This window comes from Mus caroli, unplaced genomic scaffold (assembly GCF_978045245.1).
Source record: "Mus caroli unplaced genomic scaffold, Mus_caroli_1 scaffold_1, whole genome shotgun sequence".
Taxonomy (NCBI): domain Eukaryota; kingdom Metazoa; phylum Chordata; class Mammalia; order Rodentia; family Muridae; genus Mus; species Mus caroli.
Window position 1 is genome coordinate 163,426,267 of NW_028227256.1, and position 20,104 is coordinate 163,446,370.

The 20,104-nt window shown below is 46.8% G+C and overlaps 1 protein-coding gene across 2 annotated transcripts; it reads left to right on the forward strand.

Moving 5' to 3' along the window:
* The first annotated feature begins 8,290 nt into the window (after positions 1-8,290).
* On the forward strand, positions 8,291-19,581 carry Creg1 (cellular repressor of E1A stimulated genes 1). Of its 2 annotated transcripts, XM_021157880.3 has the most exons (4): positions 8,291-8,686; positions 13,214-13,333; positions 14,873-15,057; positions 18,064-19,581. In XM_021157880.3, the coding sequence occupies exons 1-4, from the start codon at positions 8,333-8,335 to the stop codon at positions 18,065-18,067; spliced, it is 663 nt and encodes a 220-aa protein (XP_021013539.1). In that variant the 5' UTR covers positions 8,291-8,332; the 3' UTR covers positions 18,068-19,581. The 2 variants fall into 2 exon arrangements, with proteins under 2 accessions (XP_021013539.1, XP_021013549.1); XM_021157890.3 differs by lacking the exon at positions 18,064-19,581 and having other exon boundaries at positions 14,873-15,061.
* Positions 19,582-20,104: the final 523 nt, after the last annotated feature.

The window sequence follows — 20,104 nt, forward strand, 5'->3', positions numbered from 1 at the left end:
AGCGACTTATCACGGGACATACACACCTTAGAACTCCTAGCGGGGGAAATGTGTTAGCCCTCACAGGCTGGGTTAGCTTCCTTCTGCCCCAGCTTGCTTCTACACCTTTTCTTCCCAGAGTATTGATGTATTCTGGGTGCTCTGCAGGTCAAACTCTGCACCAGTTCCTTTGGATCCAGCTAGCAACAGTTAATTCCTACAATCATTTCTTCGTCTTAACTGCTGTCATTTATAAAGTCCTTTTAACTTCTGAACTTCGTTAACCACACACGTTTGGTTCACATAACGCTGAGTTAGCAAGGTTGATTTAAGTCTGATAAATGCCATCATTTGACCTGCTCGCTAAAATTATGATTTACTACGTCTTTCATATATTATTATTTTCGAATAGTGTGTCTGATAATTCTAAGATACATTATCCCTCGTTGTTTTTCTTTACAAAAACTTTCTTGATTAAACTAGAATTCTAGATGGATACTAGAAAGAGACTTCTGTTACAGTCCTGTAGGGATTTTGGCTGGAAGCTCTGACTCACTAGACTAAGCGAGAACAGACCATTTAACCTTATTTGCTTGCTTAAGAATAAGGAATGCTTTTAATGTTTTTAATGACTCTTATCTTTCCCACGACGTTGTCTCACAGTTTATTGCCAGTGTGTTGGAAAGGTGTTGATTTTATGTTTGTCTTGAGTCTAGTCACTTTATGGAATTTGCTTAGATTTAATAGCCTTTCAGTTCAGCAACTTAGCTTTTCTAGGCATTGCACGAGTGTGCCAGGAAGTTTTACTGTCAGCCTTGCCAGTATTTATGATTAGTTTTCTGCATTATGCTACAGATAGCCTTTCCCTCCACCCTCCCTCCCTCCTTCCCCTCCCTCCCTCCCTGAGGAACTCGGACACAGAGCCATGCCAATACCAGTTAAGTCCTTTATCACTGGCTACATTTCCAGCCCTTGATGTTTCTTAAGAAAAAAAAATCAGAATTGTCTATTGCTTCTAGGAGTCAAAATCCCTTCTTGACAACATCCATTTACCTCCTCAAATGAACATGCCTGTCTCACACATTGGTTCTTAATATTCTCTTCAGCTTATTGCTGTCCCTCAAAATCCATCAGGTGTCCTTGCTGATTAATTCATCTTACAGGTTTCCACTTAAGAAAATTACCTCCTATGTGAAGCCCTTCCTCAAATAGATCTACATTCCTTCTTCCACACGTTTTTTTTTTTTATTCTCTACATTTTTTTCACATTACAATAAGCTATTGCATTACACATTGTTGGTTTGCTTATTTACGAATTAATTTAAAATTTCTCCAAGGATAGAAATAATGTTTGCTAATCCTTGATTTCTTAGTTCCTAATGTTTGCTAATCCTTGATTTCTTAGTTCCTATCATGGTGCTTCAGGTGTGGTTGGTGCTCTCTCTCTCTTCTCTCTCTCTCTCCCTCTCTCTCTCTCTCTCTCTCTCTATATATATATATATATATATATACTATATATATATATATATATATATATATATATATATATAATATATCATATATATATCTAATATATATCATATATATATATATAATTTTTGTAGTCACAGGGATGGAACCCAGAACCTCACAAACACTAAGGAAAGGTTCTACCACTGACCTGTAACTCCAGGCCTCACTTAAACGTAATTCATAATCACATAAGTAGTGGAATTTATGTACAAATATGTTGACATAAGTACTCTTCGATGGCATATTAAAAAAATCACTGTGCTGGTGTTGAGAAAGACTGGCCTCAATTAGGGTGAGATTATTTCATCATTTTATCTTGAGAAACTGATAGCTTTCTTTTGATGTTAAACAATATTATCGAAATATTAAAATGCTGAATAGGCCACTGTTCTGAAGTCTAGTTGAATTTGTTTTGTTTGTTTTTTGAGACCATGTTTCCCTGTGTAGCCTTGGCTGTCCTGAATCTCTGTAGACCAGGATGGCTTGAACTCACAGAAATCTACCTGCCTTTGCCTCCTCAGTGCTGGGATTATAGGTGTGTGCCATGGATACCTGGCTGATTGAAACATCTTTTAGTTTAATATTTTATTGTTCATTTTTTTCTTTCGAGCTAAAAACATCAAACAACAAAATGATTAATTCTTAAGTATGCATAAGCCAGTTTTCAAACAAATTGTTTAACAACTTTCTTTAAGCAATAACAACTTTTTGATTGCGAGGTTAGATTTTTCTCCTGAAATAAATACACAAACATTAGAGAATGATCTTCAGCATTCTCCCCGTGTCAGCACACAATCGTTCCTGTAGGCCTCGAAGATTCTTTCCTTTAATCCTCCCAGCTAGCCTAGTTACTATGAAATGAGTTCCCAAAGACACTGGTTCCATCCTGGACACCCACATGGAAGCCCACAACTTTCTCTAACTCCAGCTCTGTGGGATCTGATGCCCCCTTCTGGCTTCCAAGGGCACAAGGCACACATGTGGTCCACATACATGCACGAACGAAAAATAACTACGTACGTTTTAAAAAGAAAAAAAAAGGAAGGAAGGAAGAGAGGGAGGGAAATGGAAGGAAGGAAGGAAGGAAGGAAGGAAGGAAGGAAGGGAGGGAAATAGAGAGGAAGGAAGGAAGGAAGGAAGGAAGGAAGGAAGGAAGGAAGGAAGGAAGGGAGGGAAATAGAGAGGAAGGAAGGAAGGAAGGAAGGAAGGAAGGAAGAAGGAAGGAAAAGAAGGAGTTTTGTCTCTTCCAATGAGGACCATATCTTCTTTTTGAAGGGAGTGGGGGTTCATTGTGTACTCCAGGTTGGAACTCACTATGTGGCCTGTGCTGGACTCTATCTGGGACATCCACTTATCTTAGTGCTGGGATTATATGCATGAGCCACCGTGCCTGGTTTACAAGAAAAACTGGGTCAAGTCTTCCGGAACCATGGAGTGGGGCTTGCAGGTGGAAGTGGGTTCGGCAGCTGGATCTCCGACTCTTAGTTTATCTAGGAGAAAGCGGGACTCTGCTGGGAGTCCAGGATAGATTATCCATTGCTCCTTTCTCCCTCTGTCCTGGTCTACCCTGACCAGCAGGACACACATGCACTGCGCTGTGCTCTGCAATCGAGTGCTTTTCCTCCCATGCCCAGTTACCCAAAGTAACTCTGAGATTGAATTCTATATGAATAAATTCCTCAGTCAATAGGTTTGGCTTTGTTCCTTGATTAGCTCTCCTTCAGTTTCATGCATCTGTCCTCATCAGTGTTCTGGGGGTGAATCCTCCCCATGCCTGACTCGATCCCATCCTCTCTCTCTGCCAAATGTCCCACCTTCTAGTCCTGCCTCAGCTCACTGGCCACAGGCTTTTTTATTGACAGGTGAAGCTTCTACACAGTGCACCAGAGATTCTCTCTACATTTCTCTCTTGTGGTCCAGTAAAAGGTTCTTTCTCTTATAATAATAAACTATATATGATAATAGCAATTATGAGACCTATCAGGTAAGATTTACATTCACAATGTCCAGTCCCTTTGTATTTGGCACCCATAAATGAAAGACCAAAGTAGGTAACTTGTAAACAGCTCTGAGACTGAGACATAAAAATGTCTGCAGCCACAACTTTGCTATGCATGGCTAATAAATCTTGTTAGCCACAAGATCCTCAAGTCTTATCATGCCTTTCTTTCAAATGGCATAGATAGAAATTAAATTATAGCATGATCATACAATCCTAGCTAACTTATAAAGAAAGACAGATGACTTACCTGCTTGAAAAAAAGCAACAACTCATCTTTAGCTAAATTATGCACATTGCACATTCCATACTTATGTTAATGCAGAAATGTATAACACTTTTGAAAGTTTATATGTTCAAAGGAAAACAAAACAAAACAACAACCCAAAAAGCATCCCTGACAGGATTCAGCTTGAGGATGCTGAGATACTCAGACATATTCATTCCAGCATCCTGTTTGATACTCAGACCACCTCCATATGGAGGTGGACTGGACAGACAGCATTCCTGCCTTCCAGGAACTCCCAGTCCAGCAGCGGACAATGGAGGTGTTACTAAGTAAATAAATACTGTTATTGCAGGGTGTGGTGATAGTTATGAAAGAAATAATCTTGTCTGATAAAGGGAATCAGAGAAATCCTCTCAGGAGTGGTGTAAGGTAGGGCTTTGAAAAGTTGGTTGGTTTGTTTGGACAGTGTCTCACTATGTACTCACAGAGAACCACTTGCCTCTGCCTCCCAAGTGGAATAATTAAAGACATTTGCCACTATGCTTGATCCAATGTAGGGCATCCTAAACTGCTTTCTATTCAGCGTCCCTTTTCACCTGAGAATTTTGTACATAACCTCAAACATATAGTTATATAAAAGCAGGTATAGAAATAACATTTTTACTGTTGATAAATCATAAAGTATAAACTTGTGTGTGTGAGTGCTTGTGTGTGTGTGCATGTGTGTGTGTGTAAGAGACCACAAGAAGAAGGGAGGAGAGCCGCTATGGAAGAGTAAGAATGTTCAGGAGAAAGGAGGAGAGAAGCCACCTTGGGATAGAGAAGAATGTACAGGAGGGAAGAGGAGAGCCACCATGGGCTCAGGGCCAAGAGAATGTGGCCCAGAGGGATGCCCAATTGGGTTAAGAGCAGCCCAGGTAAAATATAATAAATAGTAAGTGGTAATTTGGGGTTATCAATAGGAAAACAGATTCTAACAATACGGAGGGAAAGGGTAGGCAGTTACCTAGCTATTGTGCTGCTTAAGGCATAATAAAATAGAAAGGCTGTGTGTGTGTGTGTGTGTGTGTGTGTGTCTTTCATCCAGGAACATAAATGGTCAGAGGCAGAAAGAACCACAGCCAGCTTTCAACTCCTAATTTTGAATGAGGACAGTTGAAATCTAAAAGTGGAGGTGAAAGACCCACGGACACTTGACTGGCTGGTGTCAGACTTGTGTTTGGGACTCCAAGTTTGTCTGTGTGAACCTTTACCTTAATGTGGTTTCTGATGATGAGCAGTTGCTAGAAGACAAGCATTCAAACTATTTATCAATAGTTTTTAAAAAGTGAGAACCCGCCCTCCCTCCATTTAAACGTGTCCTACTTAGCTTTCCCACTAGCTTGAAATTCTTCTAAACTCAGGCTGAAAAGCAGAGCAACTTGGACAGAAAGCCTGTTGACACGACTCTGAGCCAGGTGTGGCAATCAGAGTGACACAGATTGTCTGCCTGAGGGAACCTCGGACTTGCTCAGAGTGCAGGGTCACATTCTGCTGTGTTGCCTTACAAGTTGGCTGAAAGTAGGGAGACTGGCCTTCTGACAAGAAGTGGAGGTGGGCTTTAGCTGACATACCTGTTACCCACACTTGCTCACACGATTGGCGCACAGCCCTGAAGAATGCTACTCCAGTTACATAACAAAGCCCAAAAAGGCCAGGTATCACCAATTAACACCGGCAAATCCTTACAAGGTACCATCTTTGTAACAACAGAAGTATACATTGGAAAGATCCAGTTGGAATAGGACATACTAAGATCAAGTTCTAAACACAAAGGAGCTTTATCTGCCCCAGAGGGACAAACAGCAGGGGATGAGAGACAAAGACAGGAAACAGGACGGTGTGGAAAAGGGAAAAGAACAGGTGTGGGAGGAGATATTTGCCCTGGAGGGAAACGGACAGCCTCTGAATAGAGACAGAAGTGGCTCATGGGAAAATGGCAATTCATAAAGGAAAAGGGGAAACCACAAGTCACAATGAGTTGGTTTGTTTTGATTGGACATGTTAATTAGGGTAGCCAAAAGGGAGCTTTTGATTGCTGGATGCCAATAATTTGATATCTAGACCTTGGTGATCAGCCTCAGGGGGAGGAAATAGCCAAATTAGGGAATTCACCTTGGTGGCTAGCTTTAAGAAAGTAATCTGCAATTTAGTAAGGAAGAGGGAATGGGGAGAGGAAAGACTTGCCAGGGCCATGGTTGCCACGCTGGGGCCTACTGAGCCCTTCATACACCAGAGGCCGAGTCACAAAGACCCGCAAAGACTCTGCAAAGATGTGACTGTCCAAAAAGATGAACAGCATGAATCTGTCAGCAAAGCAGACACAGTCCTTTTGTGCAGTTGAGCAGGACTCCAGGGCCTGGAGACCAGAGGGACAGCATTAGGCAGAGACAGCATTGTTTTTGGAGCTCTAACAAGATGGAGCCTGAATGGGAGGACAGGCTTCCCCTTAAAGCCTGGAGAGGAACTTCACTTAGGGTGTGAGTAAGGGCTGGAGAGATGGCTCAGCAGGTAAGAGTGCTGGCTGCCTGCTCTTCCACAGGTCCTGAGTTCTATTCTCACCAACCACATGGTAGCCCACAACCATCTGTAATGGGATCTGATGCCCTCTTTTGGCACACAGATGTACATGCAGATAGAGCACTCATATACATAAAATAAATAATAAAAAACAACAACAACAACAAAGAATGTGTGTAGTACAAACAGTTTAAGGTTATCTCTGACTGGCTTACAAATAAATGAGACTCAGGCTATGGCTATTTTATTTGGCTTTGATGATTACTGGGGGTGACCCCTAATCTACTCTTCTAACTGCAGGCCTGGCTTCCTCTCTATTGGTGCACCCCAGACACTTGCTGTTTCTCTTGACCATGTGCTCATGGTACCTCCTCCTCCTCCTCTTCTTCTTCCTCTCCCCCTCCTCCTGCTCTTCCTCTTCCTCCTCATCTTTCTCCTCCTCTTCTTCTTCCTCCTCCTCCTCTTTCATTCCTCCTCTTTCCGGGTCTCACCTACCTCTAATCCTTCCAATGACTGGCTGCAGCCGATTTTATTTAACCAATAGATGTAAATCAAGAAACAAGGTCTGTACAACAAAAGCTTGAAAGCATGAGAAGTCACTCATAGGGCTAGACTTTCTCATATAGAACCTAGCGTTACAATACATAGCAAAAGACCAAACCTCAACACATGTGAATAAGAGAGAGAGAGAGAGAGAGAGAGAGAGAGAGAGAGAGAGTGATCAGGAGAAAGACAGACTAGTGGGCCAGATTGGGGGGGGGGGAAGGCTAGCTAGAAGTAGACCTCAGGATATCTTTCCAGAAATCTCCTTTAGGAGTCTCATATCAGTCCCTAGAATAGAGGCTAAGCCTGATTTTTATATCATTTTAGAGGTGACAGGAAGTTTCACATCCCATGATTTAGTTCATCATGGCCTACATGACAGGAAGCTGGGTGCCACAGACTAAGAGGAGCTGCCAAGGAGCTGAAGGGGTCTGCAACCCTATAGGTGGAACAACAACATGAACTAACCAGTACCCCCCAGAGATCGTGTCTCTAGCTGCATATGTAGCAGAAGATGGCCTAGTCGTCCATCATTGGGAAGAGAGGCCCCTTGGTCTTGCAAACTTTATATGCCCCAGTACAAGGGAACACCAGGGCCAAGAAGTAGGAGTGGGTGGGTAGGGGAAGGGGGTACAGGGGACTTTCGGGATAACATTTGAAATATAAATGAAGAAAATACCTAATTAAAAAAAAAAGAGGAGCTGCTAAGCACAGGCTGCTTCATAACTCTGTTAGGAAGAGAGAGAGCTGCAGAGAGGTGTGGCCTGATGCAGACTTATAGGATGGGGTGGGGCTTAAAAAATTCTAACAGTGGCCACAATTTTAAAACGCCTCAAACGTGTTTGCACACGTTTTCTAACTCCCTAAGGTAGCAGAATGAAAATCTTCCATGGTCTTGGAGGACCTGCCAGAATAATAAATGCATGAAACCATGAATTTAACCAAGCTAGATGACTTGACAGGTCTCAAATGGACAAGGTCAAAGTCTTGAGTGGGATACCGAAAACTAACAAAGTGGCTTTATCTGAAGACTCTTCTGGGCCAGGAATTTTTAAGTTCCTGCATGTCGGTATTTCTGCACTGTACTACATATAGGCTTGCTTGCTAACAGTCAGTAAACAGAAAAGAACACACAGAAAACTCACGTTCTCTTAGATGCCAGGCAAGCATACTCAAAGACATTAAAAAGGAGGTGTGTGCGTGCGTGAAGGCAGCTTTTTCCTAGCACTGTGACTTAGGAAGTTGCTTAATTTCTTCTAGACCTCAATTATCTGTCTGTAAATCAAACAAGCAAAACAAATATCTCTTCAGGGCAAATTCGCACTCTTCACAGAGCAGATCACAGGACACGGTGAACAGACCATATGCTTCTGGAAACGGAGTTGCACTGGAGCCACGCCCCCTCCGGCCTGCTCATCTCTGATTGGCCTTCTCGGAGGGGCGGAACCCTGGCAGGCCATAGTTACCCCGGCAGAGTTTGGTCGCTGGGCAGGGACTCCGCAGTCAGCGCCATGGCTGCCAGTGCTCCTGCGCTCGCACGCTCCCTGCTTGCTGCCCTTCTGGCGCCCGCGCTGGTGGCACTACTGGTGTCGCCGGCCTCGGGTCGCGGAGGCCGGGACCACGGGGACTGGGACGTGGACAGGCGATTGCCTCCGCTGCCACCTCGCGAAGACGGGCCGCGCGTGGCCCGCTTCGTGACTCACGTCTCAGACTGGGGCTCGCTGGCCACTATCTCCACAATAAAGGAGGTGCGCGGCTGGCCCTTCGCGGACATCATCTCAATCAGTGACGGTCCTCCGGGAGAAGGCACGGGCGAGCCCTACATGTACCTGAGCCCACTGCAGCAAGCTGTGAACGACCTGCAGGTGAGCCGCGCGCGGTTTCCCAGACCCGGCAGAGCAGGGAACCAGCGTCTCCAGTTTAGCTCGCTGGGGAGAGTGTGGGACTTAGAGATAAGACTTTTGAACCCAGCTCACATGACTGTCTCTTCTGGCCTGCGCTGGCTAGGCGGAGGTTGTAGCATCCCAGATGTTGGGGAACTACCAGGAAGTTCCTACTTACCCTGTTACTGGTCTAAGCGCTTGGGGTAAATTCTTTGCCAGTACCTGGAGCACTTCACACCCTTCAGATAGTCAGGCGTCCTCTTTAGGCGCTGTCTCTGCATAAACTGCACTCTTGTGATCTAAAGGCATACAGGTTGTTGTATAGTTTAGCGTTTGACTTATGTGACTTCGGAGATTCTCTTCCCTACCTTTACCTATCAGCAGTGGGAAACTACTACACAGCATTATGGTTGACTGCGGACCTGGCTCTGCTTACAACTCAGGTGGAAACAGCCTGGGAGGGAAAGGCCACACAGGAGCCCAGAAATGAAGCCTGACTCGGTGGAGGGTCTGTGGCAAAGCTGAGAAAGCTTGGTGTCGTGGTAAACAGTGAGCCAAGAGACACGGACGCTTTAACCAAGCCCTTGCCGTGGTATGTGCCTAGGGCTTTTTGGTTCCACCCGTTTTCATTCATTGTCTCTTGTAGTAACTCTTAGAAACAGGCATGGCTATTCCGGGTTTACAGATGAAGACATGAGGTTAAGTAATTTGTGCAAAGCCAGAGGGCCAATCCTAATTCACCTCAGACCCACTTGTTTTCAAATCACAGGCCATAGGACTGGGACCCATGTGCTAGAATAGAAGAGACCCGTTTTCTTCAGCCTCCACAGAGTTCTGTTTTGTTCTAAACAAATTTAAATTAGCTACTGCCTTTTAAAACTGCAATCCTAGGGGGTAGGGAAATAGCCCAGTTGGTAAAATGCTTGCCATGTAGGTCCGAGGACCTGTATTTGGTCCTTAGTACCCATCTCGACGGCTTGCACGCACATGTGATCCTACACTGGCTCAATGGCTTGCACACACAGAAGGATCTTCAGCTCAAGGTTAGTTTTCTCTGTTATCTGGTGGTTCCCGACCTGGCTGGACTGTCTAATGTCCTCTCTCAAAGCAAACAAAATCCTTTTACCTCTCCGTCCTTCTTGGCGCTGCTCATTGTGATCTGACCAGGTTACTCTTGATTTCTCTTCCCCTTTGACCCATTAAAAACAAGTCAACTTTGTTATGTGCACAGTCATGGTTCTCCTTTCTGTTAGGATTTACTTCCGCATTGGGGTGCCTGCTGGGTCTCCTCAGTGTCTTGTATTTCTTTCTTTTTAAAGATTTATTTATTTATTTTATTTATATGACTACACTGTGGCTGTCGTCAGACACACCAGAAGAGAGCATCGAATCCCATTACAGATGGTTGTGAGTCACCATGTGGTTGCTGGGAATTGAACTCAGAACCTCTGGAAGAGCAGTCACTGTTCTTAACCGCTCAGCCATCTCTCCAGCCCAGAGTCTTGTATTTCTGATGGCCTTCACTAAATATCTGTCCAGTGAAAGTCCCAGTTCCCTCTTGTTCTTGGAAACCGACAGCCCCTGACCGGCAGCATCCTGGATTGTGGAATTATTTTCACATTAGAATTCCCATTGCCTCTCCACATCCCGGTCTTTCTTCTGCTGTCTTTGTTATCATCCCTGCTCCCTCCTCTCCAGTCACACCATGCTTAGGCTAAGTCCTCGACACCTCATGCTAGAAAGTGCTCATACAACTTTTAAATTATCTGAACCACCCTGCTCACCAGACTCATAATAACAAAAATACAGGTTGCCCTCTGCACAGAGGACTTAAACACTCCTGCTCCTGCTCCTGCTCCTCCTCCTGCTCCTGCTTCTGCTCCTGCTCCTGCTCCTCCTCCTCCTGCTCCTCCTCCTGCTCCTGTTCCTCCTCCTGCTCCTGCTCCTCCTCCTCCTCCTGCTCCTCCTCCTGCTCCTGCTCCTCCTCCTCCTGCTCCTGCTTCTCCTCCTGCTCCTGCTCCTCCTCCTGCTCCTGCTCCTCCTCCTCCTACTCCTGCTTCTCCTCCTGCTCCTCCTCCTCCTGCTCCTGCTTCTCCTCCTGCTCCTGCTCCTCCTCCTGCTCCTGCTCCTCCTCCTCCTCCTGCTCCTGCTTCTCCTCCTGCTCCTGCTCCTCCTCCTCCTGCTCCTGCTCTTCCTCCTCCTGCTCCTCCTCCTCCTGCTCCTGCTTCTCCTCCTGCTCCTCCTCCTGCTCCTCCTCCTCCTGCTCCTGCTCCTCCTGCTCCTGCTTCTCCTCCTGCTCCTGCTCCTCCTCCTGCTCCTGCTCCTCCTCCTGCTCCTGCTCCTCCTCCTGCTCCTGCTCCTCCTCCTCCTCCTGCTCCTCCTCCTGCTCCTGCTCCTCCTCCTCCTCCTGCTCCTGCTCCTCCTCCTGCTCCTCCTCCTGCTCCTGCTCCTGCTCCTCCTCCTCCTCCTGCTCCTGCTCCTCCTCCTGCTCCTGCTCCTCCTCCTCCTGCTCCTCCTCCTGCTCCTGCTCCTCCTCCTCCTGCTCCTGCTTTTCCTCCTGCTCCTGCTCCTCCTCCTCCTGCTCCTGCTTCTCCTCCTGCTCCTGCTCCTCCTCCTGCTCCTGCTCCTCCTCCTCCTCCTGCTCCTGCTCCTCCTCCTGCTCCTCCTCCTCCTGCTCCTGCTCCTCCTCCTCCTGCTCCTCCTCCTGCTCCTGCTCCTCCTCCTCCTGCTCCTCCTCCTCCTCCTCCTGCTCCTGCTCCTGCTCCTCCTCCTGCTCCTGCTCCTCCTCCTGCTCCTCCTCCTCCTGCTCCTGCTCCTCCTCCTGCTCCTGCTCCTCCTCCTCCTGCTCCTCCTCCTCCTGCTCCTCCTCCTCCTCCTGCTCCTCCTCCTGCTCCTCCTCCTCCTGCTCCTGCTTCTCCTCCTCCCTCCTGCTTCTCCTCCTGCTCCTGTTCCTCCTCCTCCTGCTCCTGCTTCTCCTCCTGCTCCTGCTCCTCCTCCTCCTGCTCCTGTTCCTGCTTCTCCTCCTGCTCCTGCTCCTCCTCCTGCTCCTGCTCCTCCTCCCACTCCTGCTCCTCCTCCTGCTCCTGCTTCTGCCAAGCTTCAAACCCTGGTGTCAGGTCTGAGGAGATGGGTCATCAGGAAAAGAGCTTGCCATGCAAGTATCAAGGGTTTCAATCCCTAGCACCCACGTAGAAAATCAACTGGACTTCCTGTACTCCCACTGCTTGGCAAATGGAGATGAAATCCCCTGGGGCAAGTTAAGGAGTTCCTGGTTGAATCAAAAAACTCTGTCAAGGAAGACATCCAGTGTTAACCTGACTTCCACACTTGTGTATCTGCCCACAAATATGGGAACACACACACACAGGTACACTCACAAGTAGTAAAATAAGTAAAACCTTGGGTACAGATTGGTACCGGGACTCAGCATTTTAACAGACTCGGTATGGGATTCTAGAAAGCACTGCTTGGGTATGGCCTGCAAAGTTCACAGTGGGGAAACCTCACCCAAGCTTCTCTCTTGTTTTCCTCCTTGGGGAGGTTGAGGCGGGAGGGGTTCCTCTTACCTAACAGCTTGCAGACAGAAAATTCCTTAGCTGGAGTGAAGGTGTGTACTTCTTACCTAGCAGCATGCCCAGCAAGATCGACTTTATTTTTGATTATGTGTGTGTGTGGCTATCTCTGTGTATGTATTGATGTGAGTGTGGGGGGCCCTCAAAGGCCAGATATTGGATCCTTTGGAGCTGAACTTACTTAAAAGTGACCGCGAGCCACTGGGTGTGGGTTCTGGAAGGGGAGCGTGGGCCTTTGGACGCAGTCACACTCATCCCTGCTGAGCCCCTCCCCTCCCCGCTTTCCTGAGCGTCTCTGAGACTCAGTGGGTTTGATGGGCCATCGTGAGATGGGCGCATGCAGTTGTAAGTGTGCAGTAATCTGGAACAATGGTGGGTGCTGGAGAGAAACCAACTAGGAATCTTTTTGCCTTGGGTTTGGAGTCTGAGGTAAAAATTCTCATGTGACAGGAGTAAGCAACTTGAGACCACGTGACAATTTCTGCAGCCAAGTGATAGCCACTCAGCATGATTCAGCTACTTTCTTGTTTAAATTGTGCAATTAGGCCGTGCGAGCACCTGTGGTAATTTTATGCAGTTTTTCTTTTTTTTTTTTTCTTTTAATTAGAGCTTAATCTTGTAGATATTCCAGCCCTAGTTTAGGGGGTACTTTATTTATAATTCTGATAAGTATGGAACTGATAAGAATAGCTATGCTAAACCATCCTCTATAGTTTGTTAATTTAAAACATGACACCTCTCCACACACACTTTGTGGGGATGGGACAGGTTTTTACCCATGGGTCACCTCACCCCCACCCCAGTGGGTTACAGTTCACTCTTTCATGGAAGTGAGCTGCAGTCAGTTCCAGGGGATAGTTTGACTGCGGGCTGTAAAGTGTGTACCTCTCCAGAAACTGTATTTTACAATGAAGGATTTTTATTTTTCTCTCTTCAGGAAAATCCAGAGGCTACGCTGACTATGTCTTTAGCACAGACTGTCTACTGTAGGAACCATGGATTTGATCCCCAGAGTCCCCTGTGTGTTCATATAATGATGTCGGGAACTGTGACCAAGGTAAGTTCCACGAAGAGATATGGGCTTAAAAGAATGTGGTGGCATTAAAAACCAAGGGAGGGATTTTTGGAGAAAAAAAAACGCAATTGATTTGTGAGTGGGCAGATGGTAAGAATATGTTCTAATACAGATTTCAACAACTAAAGGCCCTGACCAGGGTCTGTCATATAGGTGTGTCCAGTAGGGTACTTATGGGGCAAAGGACCCATGTCCTGGAGCCAAATAGATGTAACATCTGGAAGGCTCCTGTTATAAAACACTCTGGCTAAAAACAGCTGCTCATTCCGAACCATTGCTCTCTACTTTTAGGGGGCTCCTTGTCCTCATGTTTGATACTAATGAGAGGAGTGTCCGTTACTCACTTGAAGGGCATCTGGACAGGGATGACTGCTGAAGAGAAGAGGTTAAATAAATAAGATCATTGGCGCAGCCAGGTGGTGGTGGTGGCACATGTCTTTAATCTCAGCACTAAGGAAGCAGAGGCAGGTGGATCTCTGTGAGTTCGAGGCCAGCCTGGTCTAGATAGCCTCATCTATATAATGAGTTCCAGGACAGCCAGGGCTACATAGTGAGATCACCCCCCCCCATCTCAAAAAAACAAAACAAGGGGACTGGGAGATGGCTCAGAAGTTGAGAGCACTGATTGCTCCTTCACCAGAGGTCCTGAGTTTAATTCCCAGCAACCACGTGGTGGCTCACAACCATTTGTGAGATCTGGTGCCTTCTTCTGGTGTGCAGACAAACATGCAGACAGAACCCTGCATACAATAAATAAATAAATCTTGAAAAAACAAACAAACAAACAACCGCAATGAAACAACTATACAAGAAAGAACTACTGGATACCGGTGTACAAATATTAAATACACCAACCGTATTGCTGAGCCAGCAATTTGCTTTCTGATCCTTGTAACTTCTGGTCTGGACTGTGGGTGCATCTCAGGGGCGGGTGGTGTCCTTGACTGGCAGAAAGCAGAGGAGTGACAAATGCTCGGGGTGGGGGTGGGGTGGGGTTCCGTTGTGCTACCTTTTTTGTTTGTTTTTGTTTTTTGTTTTTTCGAGACAGGGTTTCTCTGTGTAGCCCTGGCTGTCCTGGAACTCACTCTGTAGATCAGGCTGGCCTCGAACTCAGAAATCCGCCTGTCTCTGCCTCCCAAGTGCTACTTCTAAGCACGTTTGCCCTTCCTGCACATGCATTGAATAGAGCAGGTGTGAGGGCACTTTCAGGCCCGGGTGACAGCCGGGTGACACCACCGCGGTCCGTGCTTCTGGGCCATGGACAGTGCTAGCTCGGAATGACTGTTGAACAGCCAAGCTCCACCCCCATCATGGTTCCTGCTTTATTTGTGTGAGTCATTACAAGTTTGAAAGGATACGTTTCTCTGTTTTCTTTAGGCTTCCCATACGCTCTTGACTCTTAAGATCAGAATTTGCAACGGAATGAGGTGCCAGGCAGGGTTTGTGGTGTGAGAACCACCCCTTCTTCGTAAGATAAAAGTGTCGTTAGAGCGGCCTGTTTATCTCCTGTTTGTCCTTCAGGTGAACAAGACAGAAGAGGACTATGCAAGGGATTCACTGTTTGTTCGACACCCTGAGATGAAGCTCTGGCCTTCCAGCCATAACTGGTTCTTTGCTAAATTAAAAATAAGCCATATCTGGGTCTTGGACTACTTTGGTGGACCTAAAGTAGTGACACCTGAAGAATATTTTAACGTCACGCTGCAGTAAGTAACTATACATTTTCCACCATTGCCGGACTGTAGCTCTTCCCAGCACCCCCAAGGCTGAGCCTGCTAGGACCACCTCTCAAAATTACAAAACACATGGGATTACAAAGACAGTAGGCATAGGAACACACACCTTTAATCCCTCAGGTCAGTGTCAGCTGCAGAATTAGTAAACTCACCTGTAACCCTAGACCTTGGGAGACAGGATTAGGAATTCGAGGCCAGCCTCTGCAGGTGGCATCGTGGTAAGGCTGGAAATCAGCTCAAGTTACATGAAACTGTGTTTGAAACAAAAACAAGCCCAAGAGGGGGACCTAGTAACGGGCCTATAGCTCTCAGCGTAGTGAAGCCTAGGGTCGATATTTTATGACATTTTCTACAACCACAATTATAACACAATTGAAAGGGATCTGTGGCTTCTGCCTGCAGAGGTAATGGAGTTGATTCCAAAGGGGCTACTGGAGAGAAAGGAGAAGAGTACCGGAGGTTTAAGTTCAAGTTCAGCAGTTGGGCCCTGAGGTTTGGGTGTGAATCTCAGCATTGCAAAACAATAATAAAATTACTAAGGGCTGGAGACATAGCTCAGTCCAATGTCCTGGGTTTGATCCCCAGTACATCTAGTCTGGAAGTAGAGAACAGTATCTAAAGATGGCCTGGGCCGGGAAGAAGGGAGTGGTCAGATGTGGAGTGAGGTCAAATGAGGTCAAGGGTCAGAGGACAGAATGGGAGGGACTAGTGTGTTCCCTAAGTGACACTGGATTTTGCAATATCTATCTACAAGCCCAAGAGGTCCTACAGCAGCTAGAGTCTGTTGAGCGTGTTTTGCTGGTCTGTGCTATCCTAATCGCTTCCTGTTCGTAGTTTAAATTCTCAGCACACCCCTGTGAAGTGCTGATTCCTAGGCTGTAAAACAAGGGCCGGCCTGAGAAAGGAGGGGCTTGCATAACGCCTTTTCAGCCAGCAGGTGGCAGTGCTGGGATTCCAACGCTGGGCGTCCTAGCTCTGAGCCCTCTTCTGACCCCAACCCGGTGCTGGACTCCAGGTTCATCTTTTAGTTCACTTCCTGTTTGCAATGACCAACAACTCTATGGAGAGATGGGGGAGGATACTAGGATTTATAAGTCAAGACGGTATGAGTATGGGCGCAGTAAAGAAACCAAAGTAGCTGATCTGTGGGTGAAAAGAGAAAACTGTATTCCAATAAACAGCCAAGGCTGTCGCCTGGGAAAGCAGGGGAAGATTTCCAGGGTTAGATGAGAACAAGAGAACAGGGGTGGGGGGTGGGGGGTGGGTTCGAGAGCTGGGTGGGATCTGTGAGCCCGGACTGAGGGCGCCCAGAGGCTAGCACCGACCTTGTCAAGTTCTTAGGCGCCCCAGCACATGCTACTGGAGACCCACTTGTTCCTTTTGCCAGAGATAAGAAGACTCCCTTTTTAGCAAGCAGGAACTTTCTTCAAGTCCCGAGAGAATGGCGGCTTTTGTCCAAATGCCCAACCTTGGGAAAAGGTTATTTCTTTGGGGGACCAAGGAATCTTCAGTTCCGGACCTTAAATTCTTAGTGCTTATGTGTTCTTTGTTTTCATGCTATTAGAGAACAGCTCATATTAAACTATGTAACCCCTAACCACCACCAGCCCGCTCCCTGCCGTAAATGTACATTTTAACAGCAAACTGGGGGTTGTTAGTATTTCTGTATTCCGAGCAGGGTCGAGGGTGGTGCATGGCCCATAGTAGGTGTTTTGGGGGCAGTTGCATATAGCCAGCTGATGGAAACACAGACTTTCAAATTGTCTAAAGAATCCAGTTGTCCCAGTATTGATTTTGTGGCCGTGTGCGTGGGAGGAGAGGCGCAGGCTGCTGACCCTCCCTGGGGCTGACCGAGCCTCCTCCTTGATAGGATTTAGGAGGCAGCGATTGTCAGATTATTACCAGGGAGCACGTTATGGAGGAGAGTGGCAGTAAGAATGATGGGCTGTTCTGTGAGGTCAGAGTTTACCTTCCCCGGACATCACAATCTCCGAAGAGCAGTTATCTCTGTGTAAATAACACGCCCTGGGCAGTGCTTACTTTAATAACAAAATAAAATTATGTTTTCCCATAAGTCTTTGCTCTGAGTGTGTAAAATAGAGGCTCCCATTCTGTAATGTAGCCGGGTAAGTGCTTTTCTGCAGCTCAAAGATAAGGCAGAGAGCCTTTGCTCTGATTGGGGGTGGAGGGAGTGCAGGGGGAGAGTGCAGGAGGTGGGAGTGCGGGGTGGGGAGGATGAAAGACCAGGGCAAGGCACCCCACCACAGTGGCAGAGTACCAGGGAAGGAGGCGCCTGTCCCCAGGTACCTCTGGCCACTCATTGCCACTTCAGAGTCTATGAAGACTGGGGTCTGCACATTGTCGGGAACCACCAGTGGGGGCCTTGTGGTATCCTAGGCTTTCCCCAGGTCACCTTGCCAGGCTTGCCCACATGGACCACAGAAGATACTGTTTTTCTAATTAGCACAGTGCCTTCTGTAGCTGATGGCCAGGACACTGAAATGATCCCAAGAAAGCATCCACACGGGGACCGCTCAGTCAGGGCTGCCGTGAGACCTAACTAAGTGCTTTGTGTTATTCACTGGGTTGCCGGACCCAGCCCGTGTGCGCTTTTGCACATGGAGTGAAAGTGTGAGCATCCTCTTGGTGTTTGTTGACTTTCTGGATGCAGCCATGATCTGAGTAGACGTTACTTCCTATCACCATGGAGCCTGGACAGCAGCAGGCCTGGTCCAGGGCTCGCTGTATCACTCACACGAATCCTACCAAGACAGGCACAGAAAAAGGGTCTCAGCCTCCCACTTGAACCCTTACCTGGGTGTAGATTTCCTGGTTGAATGGGAATTCCAGCTGGGAATTAACTTAAAATATTAAACGTTTTGGGGCTGTGTTTCTCTCTTCTTTTCAGAGAATGAATGAACCTTTAAGTCAGGCCAGTCTAGCTCATGAGATAACGGTCTCTCTTTCCCTCTCTAGGTGAAGCAGGATATGGTGGACTGAGTCACACCAGAGAAGTGTCTTCGGAGGCTCATGCACACTTGAAGGGCTGGCCCTGCTTGGGACATCTCCAGCTGTCAGCTCACTCTGCCACCTCTTGTTTTAATCTTGTTTGCTTGTGTTAACAGAGAGTTGTCTGTCAGAAGATGTGGTTGCTGGATTTTTAAAAAAGAAAAATATGTATTTTGAAGCCATTTTCAGAGAAAAAATGCCATTCATTATAACCAAGGAAGTTTTTTTTTCAGCCATTCCCGGTGGCTTTTCCTCAGTGGTGCCCACAGAAGGGCAACATAGACCAGCTGTAGATCGCCCATTGGCTCTGGGGGAACAGAGGTGTAGGTGCTTTGTGCCTGAGGGGTGCTGTCCTCACACAGCTGCCTCAGGAGCCTGTCAGAGGGGCCTAGAGTCGGGAGGCCTGGGCAGAGCGTGGGTCCCCGATACAGAGTGCTCGAATGAATCCTTCAGTCAAGGACAGCAATGGCCACACACAGAGCTTCCCACTCACATCCGGCCATACAGCTGATCCATCACAAGGCAAAACTGGGTCCTCTATAAAACTCCATAAACATCATACATCCTAAAGTCATAGTTACCCAGGACAAAATAAGTCAAAAAGAGTTTCCCGTATTCATTTTCCACCCAAGTAGACTGTATATTTATTTCTCATCCTTCAAAACACACACGCACACACCACACACACCACACACACCACACATACCACACACACCACACACACACACCACACACACACACCACACACACACACAGGAGCTGGGGTGCAGCTTTCTTGGTAGAGCAATTCTCTAGTATGAGACCATAGCTCTCTTCCCCAGCATTGAAACAAAAACAACCAGAAATAACATTTTTATTTGCATGAAAAAGGAATCACAGGAATTTTACATATGTTGGGTTCCTTTTTTTGACCCAACACCAACCATAATCCCAGCACTTCTCGGGCTCTCTGTATCTCCAGGCTCCTGGCCCTGCAGCCCCGAGTCCTCTGTGGGAGATACCACGGTACCATGGCATAGAAACAAACTACAACAACAACAGAACATGCTTCTGGCCTAGAGGGTTGGCTCAGCACTTAAGAAGATTGCTCTAGCAGGGACCCAAGTTCAGGACCCGGCGCTGGAGTCAGACAGGGCACAACGCCCATCACTCCAGTTCCAGGAAATCAAATACCTCTAGTCTCCAAGGTCACCTGCACTCAAGTGCATGTACCCACACAGACACACACCGACACATAATTGTAAACAATACATCTTCTGGAGAGGTACTACTTAGTTTTATTGCCTGTATTCATGCTCTTGGATGACGTAAGAGTCCTTTTAAAAGAGTGTGCGTATCAGACTTCTTAAACAGCAAAAGAGTTGAACATGAGCCATCATGTTGGAGAAAGAGATAGAAATCCAGCAAGTGACTTCTTAGTAAAAACCCACTAAGCAGCAAGAATCCTGTTTTTCAAATCCATAATTAAAAGCATAATTCTAACAAGGTGTGTTGGACTGATTTCTGTGATTTCAGAGACATAGATGTTTATCAGAAAGCTTCATTCATTGTGCACTGCTCAATCAATGTTCTTATTTAACCACACTTTAAATCAGCCACTGATCATTCCAGAATCCGAGAAGAATCACATACTTTCCCCGGTGTCAGAGAACTCACGTCCCAGCATTTGAGCAGTGTCTGAATGCAGGCTTAGTCACAGGCCCTTCCTTGTGTTCCAGCATGCATTGTAGAACTGGCTTGAGGGTGTCTTCCTGGTTTTCTCTCTCTTTTCCATTTAACTGTGAGTTCGGTCTTAAGCACTTGGCACCAGGGAAAAACTATCCACATTCAGATCAAATTCAATTATCCTACGGGGCGAAGCAGCCAGTTCTTTACAGCAGGCGCTGCACATTCCTTTATAATTGAATTTGCAGTCTGTCACGGTAGCATTCTGGATGTCCACAAGGGGGTGCAATAGACTACTGTTAAAGCAGATCCAGGTTGCGGTTTGGCTTTCTGTGGTTTGGTT